Source organism: Haemaphysalis longicornis, unplaced genomic scaffold (assembly GCF_048455015.1).
Source record: "Haemaphysalis longicornis isolate Haplotype H1 unplaced genomic scaffold, Haemaphysalis longicornis Haplotype H1 scaffold_8, whole genome shotgun sequence".
In the NCBI taxonomy this organism is placed as follows: Eukaryota; Metazoa; Arthropoda; class Arachnida; order Ixodida; family Ixodidae; genus Haemaphysalis; species Haemaphysalis longicornis.
The window spans coordinates 36,045,808-36,067,092 of record NW_027526445.1 but is presented as its reverse complement, the minus strand read 5'-3'; the positions used below and the strand labels follow the sequence as shown (position 1 = coordinate 36,067,092).

Below are 21,285 nucleotides of genomic sequence, written 5' to 3'. Positions count from 1 at the left end.
GTTGAACACGAAGCTATCTCGTGATGGATTGTTTGGTTGGCCAATCCCTAGGGGCATCATGCCACAATCATCATCACACGCGCTGCGCACGCCGGCCAAGGGACGCACGACAACCTCCGACTACAATGCATTTCTACATAATAATGATAACAACTGAAACAACTCGAATAACAACTGAAAGCCAATCCACTTTAGATCTTTTTATCACGAACATTTCCCATCCAAAACTTCAGGCAGGTGTCCTATCATGCCCTATTAGCGATCACCTTCCAATATATTTGTGCATGGATACGCTAGCCCAACCACTCAAACATCAAGTAGGCATTTTATTTCAGAGCATAAATGAAGCTTCGCTTAATGCTTTTTGTATTGCACTTATTCAGGTTGACTGGACCCCCATTGTCGCACGTAATAATTCAAATGAAGCTTGCAATTATTTCCTGCGAATGTTCAAGCAACTTTATCATGTTTACTTTCCTTTTACAACACGAAAACCACCTAGAAAGTCTCGGAAACCGTGGATCACACCCGAGCTGCGACACGAAATTAAAGTGAAGGACAAGCTTTATAAAACGTTTTTAACAACGCGCACAGTCGATGATTGGAAGTTTTTCAAACAGTTTAGAAATAGATTGACGAAGAAACTGAGAGCAGCCCGAACAGAATTCTATTCCGCATTCTTAGATATAAAGAAAGGTCGTCATGATGTTACCTGGAGTAGGTTAAACTTATTACTTCACCGTAACCAGCCACAGAATCAAGTTTTAAATTTGAAAATTGATGACAAAGAACTAAGTGGAACTGAGCTGGCCGATGCGTTTAACCATTTTTTCACAAATATGAAAGAGACGGCTCATTGAAGGATGCATGCGAATATATGCGTGTTCCGAATGTACACACAGTATTCTTAGAACCTGTGACAACAGATGAAGTGATATCGGTTATAGACAACTTAAACAATAGCAAATGTCTAGATATTGACGATATTAAAGTAAGGCCACTGAAACATGTTGCAGATATAATAGCACCAGTAGTTGCACATATATTTAACACTTGCTTAACGACATCAGTATTTCCAGAGAAAATGCAGATAGCCAAAATAACAGTCCTGTTCAAAAGTGGAGATCGCAACAACTTCAGCAATTATAGACCCGTATCTATACTCCCTATATTCTCAAAAGCCTTGGAAAAGGTTTTGCATATCAGACTAATTAAATTCCTGGATAAACACAACGTAATTACAGCATGCCAATTTGGATTTCAGAAAAACAAATCTACAGAGCTCGGCCTCCTGGAACAAAAAGAATACATTCTTACACAATTTGAAAATAGAGCCTTTGTAGTGGGAATCTTCATAGATTTCTCCAAGGCATTTGATTTGGTGAACCACGAGTTACTTCTAAAGAAGCTAGAATACTACGGAATTAGGGGCCAAGCTGCATTACTCATAACGTCCTATTTGTCTAAAAGAAAACAAACCGTTATTATAAGCGATACATATTCAGAAGTAAAACCGGTTTCTTCTGGCGTCCCACAAGGAAGTGTGCTTGGTCCGTTGCTATTTTATTTACCTTAATGACATTATAAATATTAACCAGGATGAAAAATTTATTATTTATGCCGATGGTGTGAGCGTTTTCTTCTCTGGTGGAGATGTCCATGGTCTGATACAGGCCTGTAACACATTGATGGCCGCGCTGGAGAAATGGTCGAAGTCTAATTACATGCGCGTAAATGTAAAAAAGACAAAAGCATTAATATTTCATCCGAAAAACAAACCAGTTCCCTCCCACGACCCTATTATGTTTAGCTGTCGACAAATAGAAGTGGTAGATCAGTTTAAGTGCCTTGGTGCAGTATTTTCACCCACTATGTAATGGGAAAATCATGTAAATCATGTTGTCTCGCGCTTCGGAAGGATAACCGGTACCGTTGGGTGTATCAGATATATTCCCCCGAAATCTTTAAAGCTACTATTGTATAACTCTTTATTTTACTCTCATATGAACTGCTGTCAGCTTGTATGGGGAACTGCCACACACTCACTTCTAAATAAAATTCATCTATTGCAAAAAAGTTCCTTCGTTATGTTTTCAAGGTGAAGTACTGTGCGCCAAGCAAATGTCTCTTTCTTGAAGCAGGTGTAATTACAACATACGACTTGTACAAATACCGGCTGAGTGTTCGATTTAAAATAGAAACGAAAAGGAATATAGACCATATACGAAATCTGGCCCATCTTCAACAAAAGAAAACAAGTTACCCGTTCAGAATGCAAGGAAGTTGGTTTGTTCCAATGGTGCGCCTAAATACCGGTTGGGAATGCTTGAAATATGCTTTTCCTTCTCTTTTGAACATGTATGACTGTGAAGGGTTTGATTTGTTCAGATGTACGCACCGGGAACTGCGTTGCAGGTATATATAATGTATTTCAGCTGAATTTTTCGGTACATCATTATGATCTAAATATGTGTGTTTGTTTTGATTTATTGTTTGATGAATGTGTTATTTCTTCACCCATTTGTTATGTAACGCATGAAGCTTATACGCGTGCGTAGTTTTGTTTTAAGCTGTAATTAACCGCTTCGCTATTCATTGCTGCTGCTGTTGCTTGTCTGAACGGGGGCTGCGGCCTAGTCAAGCCGTAATGACGGCTTTTTCTGCAGCTCCTCTGTCTCTCTTTGTATGTTTTTGAGGCAGAAATAAACATTATTATTATTATTATTATTACAATGTTGGTGAAGTACCGGCAGTTGACCAGCCTGTTCGAGGATATCAATGCTGGTATGTCTAGGGTCCGGATTGTCGATCGTCCTAGGGTCCAGATTGGGACTGTCCGGGTTGTTGCGCGGCACAGGACATTCACGTGCCGTATCTGTTTTTGTGACCGACAATACCCTGGTATTTCATGAGATTGTGCGACCGGCACGGCTCGCGCAACTGTAAGGCAGCCACGTTGGCTTGATCCGCAGAATATATTTGAGATATTCGAAATGAGGTGCATTGTCTTTTGCCAGGTTGTGTTTAGGGTACAAATCTATGCTTTGGGACCATTGCTACTGCTAACGTACCAAAGCGCCGAGTAGTGAAATAGCTCCGTCTTTCGAGGTTAAAGCTTCGGTGCCCATTTGGAGCGTCAGTTATTGATCCGGGGTTGTTAGTTGCCGTACATCTACACTCAGGAATCCTCTTTTGGTTGGTTTAAGTTCCAAGAAAAATTCTGCGAGGACATTTTCAAGTTTGAATACCGCTGCCTGTAGTTCAGTTTGCATGCGTTTTTGCAATTGTAATCATTCGCTTCGTGTAGATAAAAATGCGATCGGAGTAAATAACAAAAACAGGCTCAGGTGTTCCCCTCTAGTGGGGGAGCCACTGTGTTTATGGCCAAATAGAAAAGAAGCGGGCCGAGTATTGATCCTTGGGGAACACCCTCCCAAGAAAGAAAGCTTGAGGTGTCCACTGGGAGCTCTTGCTCTGGAATCGAACTGGTCGGTGCTCAATGAAGCTACATATCCAGTTCTGAGGTCACTGGCTGGGGAACGCCGCTGCAAGATCTTGTAACTCGAAAATTTGCAGCATCGCTGAAACTAGAATGAAAGAAAGAAAGAGAGATAGAAAGAAGAAAAGAAAGAAAGAAGAATGAATGAATGAATGAATGAATGAATGAATGAATGAATGAATTATTGAATGAATGAATGAATGAATGAATGAATGAATGAATGTTTTCAGAAAGACAACCGCGCTGCTTCCATTTGGTAATCGCAAATTGTAAGAGTGCCTAATACTTTGCAGTACTCTGAGTATGATGCATGATAATTAAACGAACTCGGTTATCCAGAATCGAGTTTTTTTGCGGAGATGCAAGCACAACTGGTGGAAAAACTAAAAATCACCTTAAGCGCTCCGTTGCAGCATTCTGTTTGCAGCTTATTACAATATAGCTAGTAGTGGTCGCCACTTCCTCTAACCACTCAGACTGGCCCTTTAACAGCGAACCCATAAGGATTCTATAAGTCAGTGAAAACGCCTGAGGCCTGTCTCTTCAAATTATTCTTACTTCACATTGCAACCCGAGTGAATGCTCGACTGACTGATGCAGTTTTACTGATTTCCCTTTATAAAGAATTGAGAGAATAAGCTCGGCCGTCTTGGGTTGCGATGAAATGGAGCTGAGTAATCCACCGAACTATAATCGAACGCCCTAAGAGCTCTCTGCACAATGCACATCAATGAGCACCACTTACGCGATAGCGGCCATCAGCCGCCGCTGATAATGCTTGCCCCGCATGCCCCAGCGCCTCAAGTACAGAGCTCGCGTGATGTGCTTTAGGAGACGACTACGGTCGTCGTGAGGCAATAGACAGTTTAGGCACACCGTATGAACCATGTGTACCGTATGTACCCTATGTACCGTGCTTGCCGGGACATAACCGCTTACGCGCGAACTGTTTACTTTAGGCTGGCTTAGTTTTGCGGACGGTCAGCCGGTGCTTCGCGTTCGGCGCATACGTTCCCTTGAGGGGTGGCCATCCCCTCCATTTCCATGCACAAACGCGCAGACCAGTCATGTTACACACAGTACCTACGGTAGACCAGCCGGACTTCGTATGCTAAAACTCAAGAGCTTGCGCACATTCTCTTGTCAGGCGTTCGTCAACGGTGGCCCTCACCCGTATCAACATTATAACTACAACTATGATAGACACTATATGTATTTACACCGTTATCGCGAATAAAAGGTGTAGTTTTGTGGAAGGGCATTACACCATTTTCCTGAGCGTCCAAGGCCTTAATTGTAGCTTTACACCCATTGCATGCGGCAATATGGTGGTGACCGACAGCGACACCCTCGGTTTTCTTTTGGGTGTGGACACACTGCGAAATGGGTGGTTGTTATATGATTACAGGAAAGTATATCAAAGTCATACCTTTTGTTTTAAGCAGATCTCCCCCGTCATCCATTGCCTAAAGACGCTCAACTTGACTGCCGTAGCTAACCCTTGCAAAGCAGAACGGCCTCCTGCATATTTGGATAAAATACTGCGGTAACGTAAGAATTATACAGAACACCACTCAACGGCCGTTGCTGAAAATTGTGTTTTTGTTAGTACTGATGGAACTATAAATTGAGTGATGAGTTAGGCAGAAAGACGACACAAATTTTGATTATTTTACATTTGCTTATCTCCTATCAGTACGAATGAAGTTTGTTTGAAAGGTATAAATGCCATAATTGCCACAATAAACCCTTTGCATCTGCTACATACTCCTCTCCGAAATCCCGAGATTGGTTTTGGTTCGTTACAGCTTTTTTGTTGTGGACACACCACCGTTTTCTGCATTCACTGAGTACATCCTAATACTCTAATATTTGCGGTACAGTTGTAATTACGGTTGTCAGGATGTGCATACAACCTTTTTATTTGTGTTCTAACACGGTTACTTCAGTTATGGGTGTCATTGCACTCATTCTGTGAAGAAAAACAATGGGACCCAGCTCAAGTCCCTCTGTTTTTTTCGGGTTTTGAAAGGGTATGAAATTTGTATACAAGCGCCAATAAATTTGGGACATACATGTTTTGTTAATCACCGTGAGAAAAAAAAACACGCCTAGCTCGAAAAATATATTCAAGTCCAGCCAATTATATATCATTTTCAAGCAGTTCGGCTCTTGGGGGAAGGCATCGTTAGGGTATTCAAGGTTTCTACCCAATAAATTTACAACGCACTAATCAGTGTTTGTCATCCGATCATTTTTTTTGTTGCTACTGACAGAGTTGTAACTGCCTCGTAACCCTAAAGGCCGAACCGCATGGAGCGTTTTATTACGCGATTCGCGTGCGTCGGCGTTGCGCGTGCGTTTTTTCTACGCCCGCGTTGACGATTCCGCGCACGCGGCAGCATCTCCCTTGGCTAGATCTTGACGCGCGTCGCGTGCGGCAGAGGGAGGAGCCTGGCGACTTGCGCCAATGGGGAGGAGCGCGCCTCATGGCGGCGGTTTCGAAGCGTTCGAGACAGCCGGCTGGCTACGCCGGGGATGTTTAGGCTTACCACCCCAGCAGATATTGAATGGGCGCTTTCAGTAGCGGAGCGGATGATGCTTTATAGTACAGTTCTGGCGCACATTATAAGCTCCTTTACCGCACAAGCAACTTCGTGCGTGCCTTGAGCAGCATTTTAGAGAGCGGTTAGAAGCGGTCGATCTAACTCCCGGCACCACTTCGCTGCCGAAGCCGCCGCCATGGTGCAGCCGCCGGCCGCGGCAAGCACAGCGTGCTGGTGGTTACGCGGCAGCATCAGCGCGCCTGTGGCGTGCGCGACTCGTTTTCGCGAGCAAAAAACGCTCCATGCGGTTCAAGCTCAAGAGCGAGCCTCATATGCTGTTAGTGGCTGCCGAGGGTTGCCGCCACCATCCGTATGGGGGCATTCCGCGGGCGGCATAGCGCTGGCCACAGCGACGGGGACGTGCTCACTTTAGAGCGTTCGTTTCGAGAATAACGCACAGCGAACTCCTCATTGTGTTTATTATTATGTGAATTCATTATCTAAAGGAGATGTCAAACACGCGTTTGTGCCCCGGGCAGCCAGTTTGGTGCAAATTTAGACAACAGGAATAATTTCTGAGTGTTGTTTACCCAGCGACGGAAAGAGAAAATAACGAAACGGAAAGAAGCCATTCCGCGGTGAGAAACGGATGGCTACAGCTTTAACTCAAAGTCTGCACGTGTATCCTAGGGCAATTTGGGCCCCACTGACATAATCTGTGCTAGTTAATTTTCTATCACATTCGATTCCGTATCAGTGCGGCGCGTGAAGCCAGATACCACCCCGAGTGGCGTTCCAGCCTGTTTTCACATTCAAGCCGCCATCTCGGGTCTGCAGGCATTGACAAACCGCCAGATAAACGAATTGACTGCGGATGCTCCATATCGATAAGAGCTCGTCACGCAATCAACGGCGAACAAGACAGTTTGAGCGCGAGTCTCCATGGACATTGTGATCAGCTTGCGCTTTACACAGGGTGATCAAAGTTAAGTCGACGGTTTTTTTTTTTTAATAGGCGCTTAGATTTACGTGAAGACCACATCTACAGTGAGGTTATGCGCCCAGGGGGACACATAATAAGGAGGTAGTTATTAACTTAGGTAGCTTAATTAACTACAATTGATTACTTACCTTTTTAGTGGCTGCAGTAACCAGACATGTTTATATCGGAAAGTTAGACGCCATCATGTTTCTACGTAGTTTCAAATGGCAGAATTCTTCTAGCGCATCCGTAGTCCGAGATATCAAAGGGCGAAGTTTAATTGCCGTTGACATGATTACGCATGCTAGAAGTCAAGGCCGGCGTATAGCTCCCGCCTTTTGTTCTGTGTTTTGATAGCGGTTCCGAGTACTGCAGATTGCGATAGCGCCAGCCAAGAATGAATGGGTGCCAGTTATCACTTTTTCCTGTGCATCCGTCCCTTTGTCGAACTAAACACCGCACACAGCAGACATGTCACAGAGGGTGGGAGCTTTGCGGCGGTGCAGACTGTCTTGCATGCATAATCATGCGAACGGCAATTAAACTTCGCCGTTTGATGCCTCGCACTAGGGATGCGGTAGAAGAGTTCTGCCAAATGAAACTGCGTAGAAACATTATTGCGTCTAACTTTTCCATACAAACATGCCTCGTTACTGTAGCCACAAAAAGTAATCGATCAATTTTAGTTATTTAAGCCCCAAAAATAATAGCTACCGCATATTTATGTGTCCCCCTGGGCGCATAACCTCACTGTAGAGGTCGTCTTCGCGTAAATCTAAGCGCCTATTTAACAAAAAAAACCTGCCGACTTAACTTTGATTACCCTGTATATATCAATCGCACAGTTCCAACTTCTTTCCGTTGCTGCACCAACTATATGGGAACCTCGGCTGCACTTATTTACCATTTTCTTCTATGCCGCCGGCGAGTTTCCCGCGAGAAAAAAATAGCAATGGCGGGTGATTAGGACAGCAGCATGCTTAAAAGGTGGGGAGATAAAATCAAGCTGACAGCAGTAATCAAACCACTGTGCCCTTTTGCGGGCTTCCTGGACATATCGTACATACCACTTGCTGTCCTTAAAAACTGATTTAGCTTGATCCGCAACTTAGAAGCTGTGGTTCAATCGCCTGCTTCAGTTTGCGTGGCCGTGTGCCCAATCTCGAACGTGAAAAAAAAAAAGCTTTGCAATGTCTTTGTGCTCTTACTTTCCGTATTCTGCGTTCGCCGTGGGCTGCACATTAAAACACAAGAAAAATATTTTCTGCGTTTACTTTGGCTCACCATAGGTTGCCCCGCTTTATACACGGTGGTTATACTAGTTTTTTTGTAACCTGTGAGAAAATCCTTTCTGATCTTCTTTTCGCACCTTCATATTTGCAAAGTTTAAAAAGTACAGACAACCGAGTTTTTTCGAGTATATTTTCTGTACCCCTAATGAAAGGGCATCCCTTTACACATCCTAAATGTAACGGTTGTCTTGATAGTAAGTTACAACATTTAAAATCGCGATTCTCAGTTTTACCAATTACACGTGTTCCGCCGAAAGGAATGCTTCCGACCGTGACAGTCAGCCGTGCGGTAGCGTACTTCCATATTCACGCGACATTAAAAGAGGCATCTAAAAACTTGTTCCGGGCTGAAACAACAATCATTTGCAACACTTCCCATTATTTTCAGCTCTATTTGAGTAACCCGTTAAGAAAGACGCAGTTGCTTGGACTCGTAACGGAGTGTCACATTTAGGCTCAACACAACGCCTCCTTTCAGACTTCATAAAATTGAAAAAAAAATGAAATTGTTTTCGCCTTTTTACTTAAAAATTCCTTGCCATTACCTCAGTATATAAAACACAGGCTTAGATGTGAGCAAGACCGCAGTCTCTGGAAGAGGTTGTCCGTCTCTTTAGAACTGTTGCTGCGGCAAGACAGTGTGCGGCCTGTCTTTGTGTATTTCGGTACCTCGTCTTCCTGCAACTGTCTCAAATCTTGCAAATATCTATTGGACTCTGACTTTCAGTATTATTCTTTATCTAGCATGACCAGCCCATCGTAGCTTAATTGAATTATGAAATGCATGCTCTAAACGACGTGTATTTCTTTTTAATTAACAGTGGAGCTGTGTTTACTGGCCGGAATTCCCGCATTGTAAACAACTCCCCGAGTTCGTACGAACTTAGGGAGATTGGCTAAGACTGGCCAAAAAACAAACAAACAAACAAACAAAACTCCAGCCTTACGAGTAATCGTGGCAACCCTGGGAACGAGACACAAGACCTCGCGCACGGTAACGCCTAAAAGACTCCCTCCTTGGGACGTCATTACGGCTGCCACATTTTCTAGGAGCCATTATCGGTAATTAGAGACATGGCTACGAGTGGGCCACTCCTTCCCGAATCGTCTTGCAGATCCCGCCACCGCTGCCTCGAGTCGATGAAAAAGAGCTCGTGGATGTCTACAATGCTGAGCATGACTTTGCATTCACCACTCGACGCGAAGAAAACGACGAGCTCTTCAATGCATATGACGATGATTACTGGCACCGCAACTACGCAAATAAAACTCCCACCTCCCCTCGCGGCAACCCCTGTGTAGATGCGACGCATAGGGGGTTCACGTTGCAGCGTTGGACAGCGGAGTAACGGCGCTGGAACGTTGGAGCGGAGCCGCGCAGGCACCGCGTTTTATAGCGCGCATTACGGTGAGGGGACGCGCAGGCGCCAGTGCGCCTGCCGCGGGTATGACAAAACACAATCCAACACAATGCATTTTAATGCAATCCAATGCAAATCCAATCCAGTACAATCCAAGCCAAGCCAAGCTAAGCCAAGCCAATCTAGCCAATCCAATCGAATCCAATCCAATGCCTCTCGCGAGAGAGCGTTCGCTATCGGAGAAGAGAGGGGGTTAGCGGCGGAGAGCGCAGCTCGCGCGGCGAGGAGAATGGGGGAGGGGCCGACGCCGACGACAACGCCGACGACGCCGGATGCAGGGACAAGGCGAGTGAATGAGATGCAGTCGCATGTAAAACCATGACAGTGAAACGTATCTCCTCGTCCGGCAATGGTCGCCTACCACAGCTTCGCCATTCAAGTCTACCGCATGAATGGAAGCTTCGCTACATTTTTAAAAGCAAAGCTGTACTACTTTCGTTCAGAGGTTCCGCGGAGGATGCGGAGGTTACCCATCTCACCGGAGCAAACCCCGGCGGCACACCTCCGGTGAACCGCATCGCGTGATTCGCCGGGGCCGCTTTCGGCGCTGCGCACAATGCCTGCTTTTAAGTCGTTGTGGTCATACAAGCGGCGGGCTACGCCACGTAACGGACGATCAGCTGATCGGCAGCCGACCACCCCCGCAGCCTCCCGTGCATGCGCCACTGTGTCGTCTCGGGCTACGTGACTCATCTCGCGCCCGGCGAAAAGGAACGCCTCGTGTTCACCGTGAATGAACGCCGCGTTTGCCGCGTCCGACGGGCCTCCTTCTGTGAGTGTTTCGCTGCACCGAACGGTCTTGAGCCGTCGTCGGCAATACAGCTACATCAAAGGTTAACCAAGAGAAACCAAGACTATTTTGCTTTGCATATTCACAGGTTAGCTCGGCTAAGCCGCAGCCATTTTTTTCCATTCCAATATCAACTAGTAACCCTGCACTAAACAGCCCCGTTCTTTACAACGGTAATAAATTCTTCACAAAGAAAACCGCGGCAATTCACAAAATCACGACAAAATCACAGCAAAAATCTATGCACACGATGATGCGCTACAGGTCGAGGACGTCGGTGCAGCCATTGGCAAATTGGCCAAATTGATCAATTTGGTTTGATCATTTGCCAAATGATCAATTTACTTTTATCGATTCTATATGCCACAATTGTCCCACTAAAGAATCAACAGTCCATTTTCTGGTAGCCATGTTTTAACTTAGAGTGTGGAAGAATGAAGCTTCAAGGAGAACGTTTTCCCCTTTAACACGCATATTGTCGTTATAATTTCAAGCATCACCTTTATGGGGACCCAATTAGGGCTTCCGACAAATAAACGCCAAGAATAGACTTTAAATTAGAGTTCTAATCATAGTTTCTCTTAAACAATGAACTGCTATTCTAAGGAATAGCTAGCGGTAAGGAAGATTGAATTGTCCGCAACCGCGTTGCGAAATCAGCGTTGCAGCTTAGTGTTAGCTTCGCCCGTAGATACAAGAAAAAAAACGCAAACGCAAAAGAATGAATTGCTTAAGTGCCGTTAGTAGAAATGCGCGATCAGCAATTGGATAAATAATGAGGCATTGCTTTGGGTACAATCCAGTGCATCACCCCAACACCCCCGCCCTAAAAGGAATAAACAAGTCATGCCTGCGCATAGGTTCCATTAGAGGGACACTGAAGTCAAAACAGAAGTTGGTCTAAGCAAATAGATTGGCATCCCCAGAAAAGGAACATACCTCTATGTGGTGCAGTTCCATGAAAAGATTTGCGTAAATCATTAAGTAGGGAAGCTATCAGTAGCCTAGCGGAGATGTCGTCGACGGGGACTGAGTGGATGGGCCCCGGTCACATGACGAGTGACAGAACAACAGCCGCACACACAAGCTCGAATAGAAACACATAAAATCTTTCTTCGCACGTCACCTTTCATACGTGATACGCAATGATCTACGTACAGGTATAATTTAAGCCATGCCGACATTCCCATGCTTCCAAGCTGTGGCGTCAGGACTGGTGGCGATGGTTATTGCAGGTTCGGCGTAGTCACACGCCTGTTATCTTCTTGTTTACATCGTAGCGGAGAGCCGCACGTCGGCGTTCCGCTCTTCTGAGCAGAGTAACGTGCGTCTGATAGAACAAGTTTCTGCTGCATTAACATAGCGCTGTCTGCCGAACAGTTTTAGAGCAAGGCCAGCAGCTGAAGTGATGTTCGTGTTGTGCTCGCGTTCGCTTCGCGATGAAATGCGACGGTGTGCTCTTTAGGACATACTATAGTACTATGATGGAATTATCAATAGTGACGGTTCAGCACGCACGGAGTATGTGCGGTGTGCGCCACCCCTTTAAAAGACCTCCTGGGCTTAAGGTTAAGTGAAGTGACTTGTCCGCCCACGGAAATCCCAAGAAGCCAGTTCTACCCTTGCGACGAACAAGAGGAAATCGCTCGCCTGGTAATTTTGCGCGTCGGCCTCCAACCGCATGCCGCGATGATGTGTTTGTTTTAAAACATGTCTTGATTTTGTGGACGTTGAATAAAATGTGTGCGTCAAGACGAATCTCTCTACTCAATGCACTGTGTGGTGCTATGCTTCTAAAACGGTGGATACATATGAAAAATGTTATTTGTATTATGTTATGCACGTTTTTCTTTCCATGCGGGCGCTAAGGTGCTTGTTATGAAATGTTTGGGCACTCGTAAAAGTTCGGCGCACACTTCTGGATGAGGGACTAATAGCTAGGGAACTCGCTTCGCAATACGTTCAGAAGATGCCGTAATAACGGCTTACATGTCGCCACAGAAAACTCACGAAACGTTCTAATAAACTCGCATCATGGCACCGACAGAGTGGGCCGCACAAATATAGCGTTGCATACTCTTAGAAGATAAACTTACAGACGGGACCACAGTATTGTGATGAATGCATCGAATAGACTAAAACCCGGCTATCCATAACGAGAATGCAAGTCGAAAGGACGCCCCCGTGGTCGTTCGCGTTTCGGTTGCGCTGTCCAGTAGACGTTTTCTTGGTAAAATGAAAGACCGCATGGCACGAAGATTGACACACATAGAGTGGAAGGTAACGGAAGTGTACGCGGGCAAGTCGTTTTGCACTATGCGCCGAGCGCTGGATCAGTGGCTCCTGTGGCCGCAATGTTTCGCTCCGTAGGTTTACGTTTACCTTATAGACCATACCGAGGTCTCACTTACTTCCGGCAGCTGGTGACGTCGCGCGAAGCGTCATGAAATGACTGCGAGGAATGAAGTGCGTATTTCAATTCGTTATTTCTCCGCAAAAAAAGCTTCTTTCGCCACCGAATAAATGCTGGCAGGGCTTCGAGGAAGTTGAACTTTCACCTGAGATGAATTTGCTTTTGCCTTCAATGCCCTTTCAATAACCCCAGACAAAAGTACCTAAACATCTATGTACAACCTGAACTGCCCATCGGGCGAAGTGATGCATTTTAAGAGTATAAAGAACATTTATGTCAAGACTGACATTGCATATTTGCCCAAGCGTGAAGACAGACGACTTCCCCTTTTCATGCCTGCGACGCGCGCTTAATTTGCGTTAGTGCAGACGGCCAATGAGGCTAGTGTCACATAGTTGATGCAAAGGCACGCCTAGGTACTAGAGTGCAATACTGTCCCAAATAACACCAGCAAATCTGGGACGTTTCATACCCCTTTGACGGTCAAACGTCGAGATCAAAATATTTAAAGAAAACTCCGTTCGTCTAAATAAAACTCAGTTGGACGTTCTGCCCAGTGTTTGTGTTTACGTCCTATGGTATCGTTTTTTGGCGCTGTTTTCTAAGTGGCACCATGCACCAACTAGCACATCTCAAATCACTTGTTGAGTTTGATCAAACATCCTTCATTTTTTTTTATAAAAAGCAAGGCCTCACGACAGGCCACAGAACTGGTTGGTAAATCTAAGGGCACCTCATGCGCTTATTTTGTTCGCGCGTGAACATGTTGTAAAATCCGCAAAACCGATTTCTGTAACCGGGCATAGTTGTGAGCGAAGATCTGGCCGTTTTTGGCTCGGCAGAAGGCTAAGGCAAAGATACTCCAGGTACAATGCGAACAGCAAGGGAGAGATGGGCAGCCTTGTCTGAAGACCACTTAATCTGTAGCAGCTTAGACAATAATTGATGACAAGTTGTACGGTGCACTGATCTTAACAAAGCTCGACTCACTTATGCAACTCATTGCTTAAGTTAGCTTTAGGAAGAAGCGACAAAACAGCCGTTAAAAACCCAATGAAAGGCTCTTTGGAATGTAAATTTGTATTTGGGTTACCTGGCCGACCGAAGTAGACAAGCACTCCACCACAAAACGAGAAATATGCAACATTTTCAACAGGACTCTGAACTATGCAAACAAGTGAATGTTCATAATAAAAGATCACCAAAGAACATGACGGTACAAAAGTGCGAGGTTTCTGGCTTTTTCATCCTTTCATCTGGCTTTCATTAGCATAGTGCTAATTACTTGTCTCATTCCTGAGAACACTCCTCTTGAATACATCCTCCGGGCAGTCTCTTCAGGGTCTTGACAATGAGCTGATGAGTACAGGCCAGATATGTCCATTGTGAGTAACCGAAACAGTGTAGCAGCGATTACATCTACAGTACTGCACAGATCTGAATGTATTATTTCAGCATCTGCGCTCAAAATTCAAACAATTCGAAGCATGCACTGGGTGTCCCAGAAAAAAAACTGTGCCGCGTACCTCTTTCCGCCACTGCAGATCACGTGGTACGGACGTTTGCCCATTGAAGGCTGGAAAATGCTTACGTTTCAATCGTCAATCCTCCCTTCCAAGATACCCCATACGGCAGCGGACGTTGAGAGGCTGGAAATTGCTCAGGCTCGCTCACGCCTTGTTGATCGTATCGGTTTGCGCCCCATAAGACAAGAAAATTATTTCGTTTGTACGCGCAATAATGGTACCCATTGCGCGAAACTTCGCATTTGAAACATTATCGAACTCCACGATTGGTTTTTCAGAGAAAACTCTACGTTTCTAACCGGTGATTCTTTTTTATTCTTTTGTCTCATTCTCTGGCTTCTATTCCGTCCGTTCTACGAAATTTTCCAAATTAGCTTGCAACTAGCAACAAGGCAATAAAGACAGCTTAAAAAATTAGGCAAATCTTTTTTTTTTAATTTTGTTCTGCCAGTTATGGTTTGTAACTTATCTGACGCAGGTATCAGAGAGTTTCTCTGCTCTCTTTTCGGCTTGGTGTTATGACTAGACTGAGCCGTGCAATTCTTTGTCTGCCCCCTGACTCATACAAACTACACTCAACGATGTTATTGCAGCGGCACATAGCTTGCTCTCCAGTGCATATGCGCGAATTAGGACGGAAGATAATTCCTGAAGGATTCTGAAGGAAAATCTCCGGGTGTAGACATTTTTACATGATTTTCGTCACTGCACGCATATTAATATATGATGCTTCCCTGCGCTTGCGCGCACTCTTTCAAGCTATTTAACACCAATAGCAATGAATTGGTAGATAAATAACGATGGTGCTTTAGCAATGAGCTTTGTATGCGGCACAACTTCCGTTTGATTCCTCGGGATCTGTGATCAAATTTTATATCCATACTTGCGGAGTTTCTCATTACCGCCGCTTATTTACGCACTGTCCTACACTTTCAGTGTGTTCATAGTGGTCTACACACAATTTCACGGAAGGACGCATCATGAGATCAATTATTCATCTCGGCTGAGAAATACTGCATCCCCCGCCACCAGTATGCCCAATAAATAAAAAAAAATAAACTTTTTTCCAAAGTGCTCCTGGAATACCTGAATATTTTAATGGCAGCAGCAGAAAGCGAAGCCTATTTCTTGAAGTAGAATAACCAATCTGCTGGTCAGAGAGCAGTAAAGTGCAATTGGCAATACGGATTTGCGTGAACAGTGCAAAAGTACTGGACCGCATAAACTAGTTAGAACAAAAGTGATTCCGAAATATTCGGCATTTGATACATGTGCTGGCTCAAAAAATTACTCCTGACCTAACTTGTGTGACCAGTTTTTCGAAACAAAAGTTTAAAATCTGGGATAAACTTTTAGCCTCCCAAGCGACAAGGATTTGTTCCTATTGTTACAATGTTAGGGCAGTGCACCATAAAGAGGAGATAAGTTAATGCTTTCCTCTACATTTTTTCTTGTCTGGAGAGGTGAACCCATCCACGTGCAGAGCGAATGGCCATCGGTATAAATAGGTTCATTGACACTGCGCTATGGCGGTTATTTTCATTCCTTGAACCATAAAATGACGTTTCTGGGAAAACTTTGATTTCTCAAAACTTTTACGGCCGTGTGCGTTCGGATTTGTTGCATTTATTTGAAAGCAGCCATCCCCTGTTATATGCTACATCCGCTAAGTGGTGTTTCTACGCTCATCACACAGAAATATTCATAAGCATAACCTAGAGGCACTTTCCTTTTTGAGGACATTATCAACATTTTGTGCGTGTTTATGTGTTGGCCTGTAAAAACAGCGATATTTAGGTTTTTATTGTACTCTCTTTCTCTCTCTTCAAATTTTTCTAGAATATTTAGTATTAAAAGAATATCGAAAACCTTGAGATGACGGAAGTGCCGCGCTTTGCCGATGATGCTGCTTTGGACCGGAATGTTCAATGTAATTTCTACAACTTCGCCTTTTGCAGGTTCTGCTACTCCAGCTCAAATGGCAGTGCACACCGAGGTAAGATTTCGGTCTCCACAACGCGCATCGTTTCGCGGTATTGCCAAAGTTGCAATGCTCGTATACTTCCCAAAAAAATGTTTTTTTTTTTGGTCGCAAGCATTAATAGTTCAGTGTGTTAACATCAGTGCCAATCGGAAGGGCGGAACGGCCACGAGCTTTTGAGTCAAACTTCTCTGGTCAGATGCAGTTGCCCTGTGTAGTTATGTTAAATCTTCTACGGCCCAATCTATCCGGCTGCACATGCCACGGTCACTCGCTAAGGCCTTCATAGGGCATGGGGTAATACTGGAGGAGAGAGTTCGTTGACGGCATGCCCCAATGAGGACTTGTGTATCGTCAGTAAGCGTCCTGCTGTAGACATCCCCAGCCACCCAATTTTCTTTCTAAACAAGTGAACATTGTCGACGGGTATGTGCAAATCTAAGGAACACTGGTTTGGTAAATCGGCATTGAGGTTCTGGTCCCAGCCGTTATTGTCGCTTACAGAAGGACTGTGTGGACGTGGTGTTACGCCTGTATGCATTCCTTATGTTAGTCAAGCTTAACAATGAGTCGCATGACGTCCCAAACAAGTCCAATATAATTACGTCATATGCTTGCTCCAGTAGTCAATTGGAGATACTAAAGCGTAACATTATACGTAAAATTGGGCTATCAGATGACAAGTAATGACGTTGGACCGCGCATAACGGCGTTCAAACAAACTAAACGTTTGTACACCCTTTTAGCCAGAAAGCGTGTAGCAAAAGTGGCAAAGGGGTGTTGGGAGGCCTTTACACCCTTTTTCTTGAATCTCAACATCTTTTTCCGAGCTCTACACCCTTTTTGTGTGAAAAAAGGGTGTTGATCAACTTCAACACCCTTGGTTTTTCGTAGGGTGTTGAAAGGGTGTGGAAAACGTGTTCAGCTGATGATTGAGTAAGGCCATGCTTGTATGCATAATAGCACTGCAAAGAACAAGACATCCTCTCACATACTTCTCATTCGCAATTATTTTTTAGATGCAAAAAAAAATAGTTGCTCGTATGCAATGATCGCTCGTATCTATATGCGGTGAAACTCATGCCCCAAGGTTATCCTTAAGGGAGGTGAAACACCCCTTTGCACCTTCAAAATTAAAAAAAACACTATTCTCGTATGGCGAAAGGGTGTTTACTGACTGCAACACGCTTGCGTTTCTGTAGGGTGTAGAAATGGTGTGGAGTAGGTGTTCAGTTGCAAAAAAAGAACAGCGGAGCTGGGGGTCGTCCTAGTTTCATCCGGTGTGCCAAGATTTTGTTATGTTTGGTAAGCTTTTCAATCTTCTTGCTAAGCTAGGATGACCGCGCTGAGGGGTGAGGCCAAGTTTAACCGGATCTCACAACGCTGTTCCAGTGTGTCCCCAACCCTCTGTCAGGGGATCCAAGGGAGAAACAAGCTAGGTCGAACCCCAGCTACGCTGTTTCTCCAGCCTTGCGCCACTGGGTCAAGCCGCGCAAATTTTTTTTTTTGCCTTTTAAACTACAAAAATGACTAGTCCCTTTTAAATAGTATATTAAGAGGTGCGCGTACGCATACGACCCTTGTGCTCACACTCTAACAACCTCGAAAGCCAACTTAACTGTTATAATACACTATCTGCGGCGGTGCAACCTTTACAGGTGCCGCCGTTTGTTTTCTTTGTATCTTTTTGCTAACGCCACCGAAACTAGCGTAAGCTTAAACAGCTTCACTGGTCATAAATAATAACGATTGATATTGCTTTAAACATCGTGGGGTACAAAACGCCTTCTGCTTGGAGAAAATGTTCATTCCACCCGTATAAAATGGAACAAAATGCCTCCAAAGTTGGAGGTCTCTTGACCTTTTTTTTACTTCTTCTTATACCTTCTTATAATATTTTTCTTGCACACCTTTTCTTGACTTCTTTATCATAGTTTAGAGCACCCTTATTTCTAGCTTTACCCCCTTCTCAGAAAAAGCGTGTTGAAATAATGACACCCTTTTTGAAGGGTGTGGAGATGGCGGGGAAGATTTTTTTGTTATATAATGAAATAATATAGGTTATGGAACAGAAAAACTACCTCGTGATCAAAACGTTTGTGCAAATCGGCGTGCAGATTTGTATATTTTCATAGTAAAATCCATATTCCCAAAAACAGTCCTAAAATATATCTTGTTGCGACAAGCCGACCGACTCGATCGTGTGGCTTTCCTCTGCTGGATATAAAACATGAAGAGCACATGTATTACTAAGTAAGTATGCACTCCCTGAACAGCTGGCGCCTGGGTTTTTAGTACTGTTGTTTTGCCACCGTAAGTGGCTGTGATTCAGCACAGGTATTTTATTTCAAAGAGAATGAAGACCAGTAGAGGAAAGACGAGCGCATCAGTGGGTTCTGTCAAAAAAAAAAAAAAAAAAAACCTTCAAAGCCCACAGACCCAGACTAAATCCATAGCAAGTGCTTTGCAATATAAACAAATGCTTGTTTTTGAATGCTACATTCAGTAAAACTAAACTCTAGAGTCAGCTTAAGGGGTATTCACACGACGGAGAAATCGGCCATTTTGCTTCTAAGAGTGCGCGCCACATGACCCCTACGTCACGGTTTCTCTCTGGCGCATCGCTCCTACCTGAGGTCTGAACTTCTACTCGCGAGCTACAAAAGATCCCGTGCTCGGCGGCGGAGGCCGCGGGACTTTGTCTGCTCGTCGGGCCGCTGGTCGTGACTCAAGTTCTATAGCGGTTGAACGAGGTCTATTTTTATTGCTTTTTATCCACTGGGCGTGAAAATGCGCTGCGCAAACGACAGGTGCAGTGCACGAGCCGCCTGTACAACCAACACGGTCGCTAAGCGAGTGGCGGCCTGCGTAGTGGAGCAGGCCGCCGCAGGTGGTTCGAACAATAGCTTGTTATCGCTCCCCAATGCGCAAACAAAGCTGCACTTATTAAAAAGATGGTAATGACGTGATGGGAAATTGAATTAAAAGTCGTCATAAATCAAATCAAATATTCGCCGCAATCAAATATTCGCCGCAGCATTAAGCCTAAATATGTCATCACCATCATCACCAACCTATCTACACTCACTGCAAGGCGAAGGCCTTTCCCATTGTTCTCCAGTTACCCCGGTCCTGTGCTAACTGCGTACAATTTATCCCCGCAAACTTCTTGATCTCATCTGCCCATCTAACTTTCTGCCGCCCCCGCAACGCTTGCCTTCCCTAAGGATCCACTCTGTTACCCTTAATGACCAACGGTTATCTTGCGTTCTCATTACATGCCCTGCCCACATCCATTTCTTCTTTCTAAATTTTACTAATATGTCTTTAACAGGCGTTTGTTCCCTGACCCACTCCGCTCTCTTCAAGTCCCTTAATGTTACACCTATCATCTTCCGCTCAATTGCCCGATGAGTCTCAGTTTAAGTTGAAACATATAAGTGGGCCCCCACCTTAGCCCCCCGTAGTGAGGCCCCCGTAGGTGAGTACCTACGCAGCTGTCATACACTTTCAGCTGCAGCTGTCATACACTTTCTTCTTCAAGGACAATGGTAGGCTGCCATTCAATACCCGAGAAGGTCTGCCGTATGCAATCCACCCCATTCTTATCCTTCTAATTATCTCTGCCTCATGGTTGGGATCCGGGGTCACAACTTGGCCTAAGTAGATATAATCGCTTACCACTTGCAGTGCTTCGCCACCTTACTGAAATGGTTGTGCTGTTCCGAGGTTATTCATCCTTATGTTAGTTTTCCGCATTTTAACTTTCAGGTGCAGCGGTGGCGTTCAGGTAGAGCATCCGCCTAACGGCAGAAGGACCGTGGTTCGAATCCCGGTGCCGCACAATTCCCACCGGAATAAAAAATCCGCGTATTGATGTAATTCCAGAATGGGGCTTGGGGTGTGGCCAGGCCGCGGTGACCATTGCCGGTAATGCGCTCCCTCACCAGAGCAGGATTGGCCACCCTGGCGTAGTAACGGCCACAAGATCCCATGAATACGCCAATTAAACGACGGCCCTCTAAAATCTGTATGCTGGCCCAGCGTTTTGTAGGCGAACCAGCCGGCTGCTCCCAGCGCGCGGTCTCCCCACCCACTTCCTCACTTTATCGCCTGCATCGCGCCTGCATCACCTCCCCGGCCAATATTCGGCCGGCTGACAAGATCAGTACGTAGGGGCTTTAGCAGAAATTGCCGCTGTCGCATAATCTGTGGTGCTACGGCGGGCCTTCTGTCAAGTTAGGCGACTGCAAACAGTTATATCCGTCCGACAGTCGGATCCTTCGTGTGTGCGAAGGATCTGGCCGAGCGCAAGTCGGCCTGCGGTGACGTCACCATCTCCCTTGGATTTCTCCGCCGAAAGGCTCCGTCGTATGAATACCGCCTTGGGAGAAGGAGGAGGGGGGATATGAATGGCCTTTATTCCATCGTGAGATCACTCGTGTTAGCTATTGGTGGCAAACTGCACAATACGCGTCATGGTGTGTTCTCGAAAGATGGAGTCATCAATACGGGCATAGAGATGTGGATATGGGAAGTGACGTTGCAATTTAGACAGCGAATGTGGCATATCCAGGTAAGGGGATTTAGATCAGCCTTGACGGTATGTGCAAAGTATGGGCATGTCTGGTTGACTTGGTGTAGTACTTAAGGCGGTAGAGCCTCCGAGGAGCTTTGTGCGCGCATAAGGTGTGTTTGTAAAATCTCGTGGGTCTTGTTGGTAGCTGGTTTCATTTAAGTGCTCTCAGCTAGTGTTAGTTCAAAGACGCGATTTAGTATCGTCTTTGTATCTGTGTATGCAGTTGTATTAAGGAATCGCATGTTCATTGGTCGGG

General features: G+C 45.1%; 1 protein-coding gene across 4 annotated transcripts in view; it reads left to right on the top strand.

Moving 5' to 3' along the window:
• LOC144149253 (BTB/POZ domain-containing protein 1-like) overlaps window positions 1-21,285 on the top strand; it is a 135,624-nt gene that overhangs the window by 22,954 nt on the left and 91,385 nt on the right. For 3 of the 4 annotated variants that reach the window (XM_077680805.1, XM_077680803.1, XM_077680806.1), the window contains exon 2: window positions 16,428-16,465. The exons of the other annotated variant lie outside the window; for it this stretch is intronic. In XM_077680805.1, the coding sequence (XP_077536931.1) occupies window positions 16,448-16,465 (18 nt within the window). In that variant the 5' untranslated portion in view covers window positions 16,428-16,447. The remainder of the gene's footprint in view (window positions 1-16,427; window positions 16,466-21,285) is intronic. 4 annotated transcript variants of the gene reach the window in all.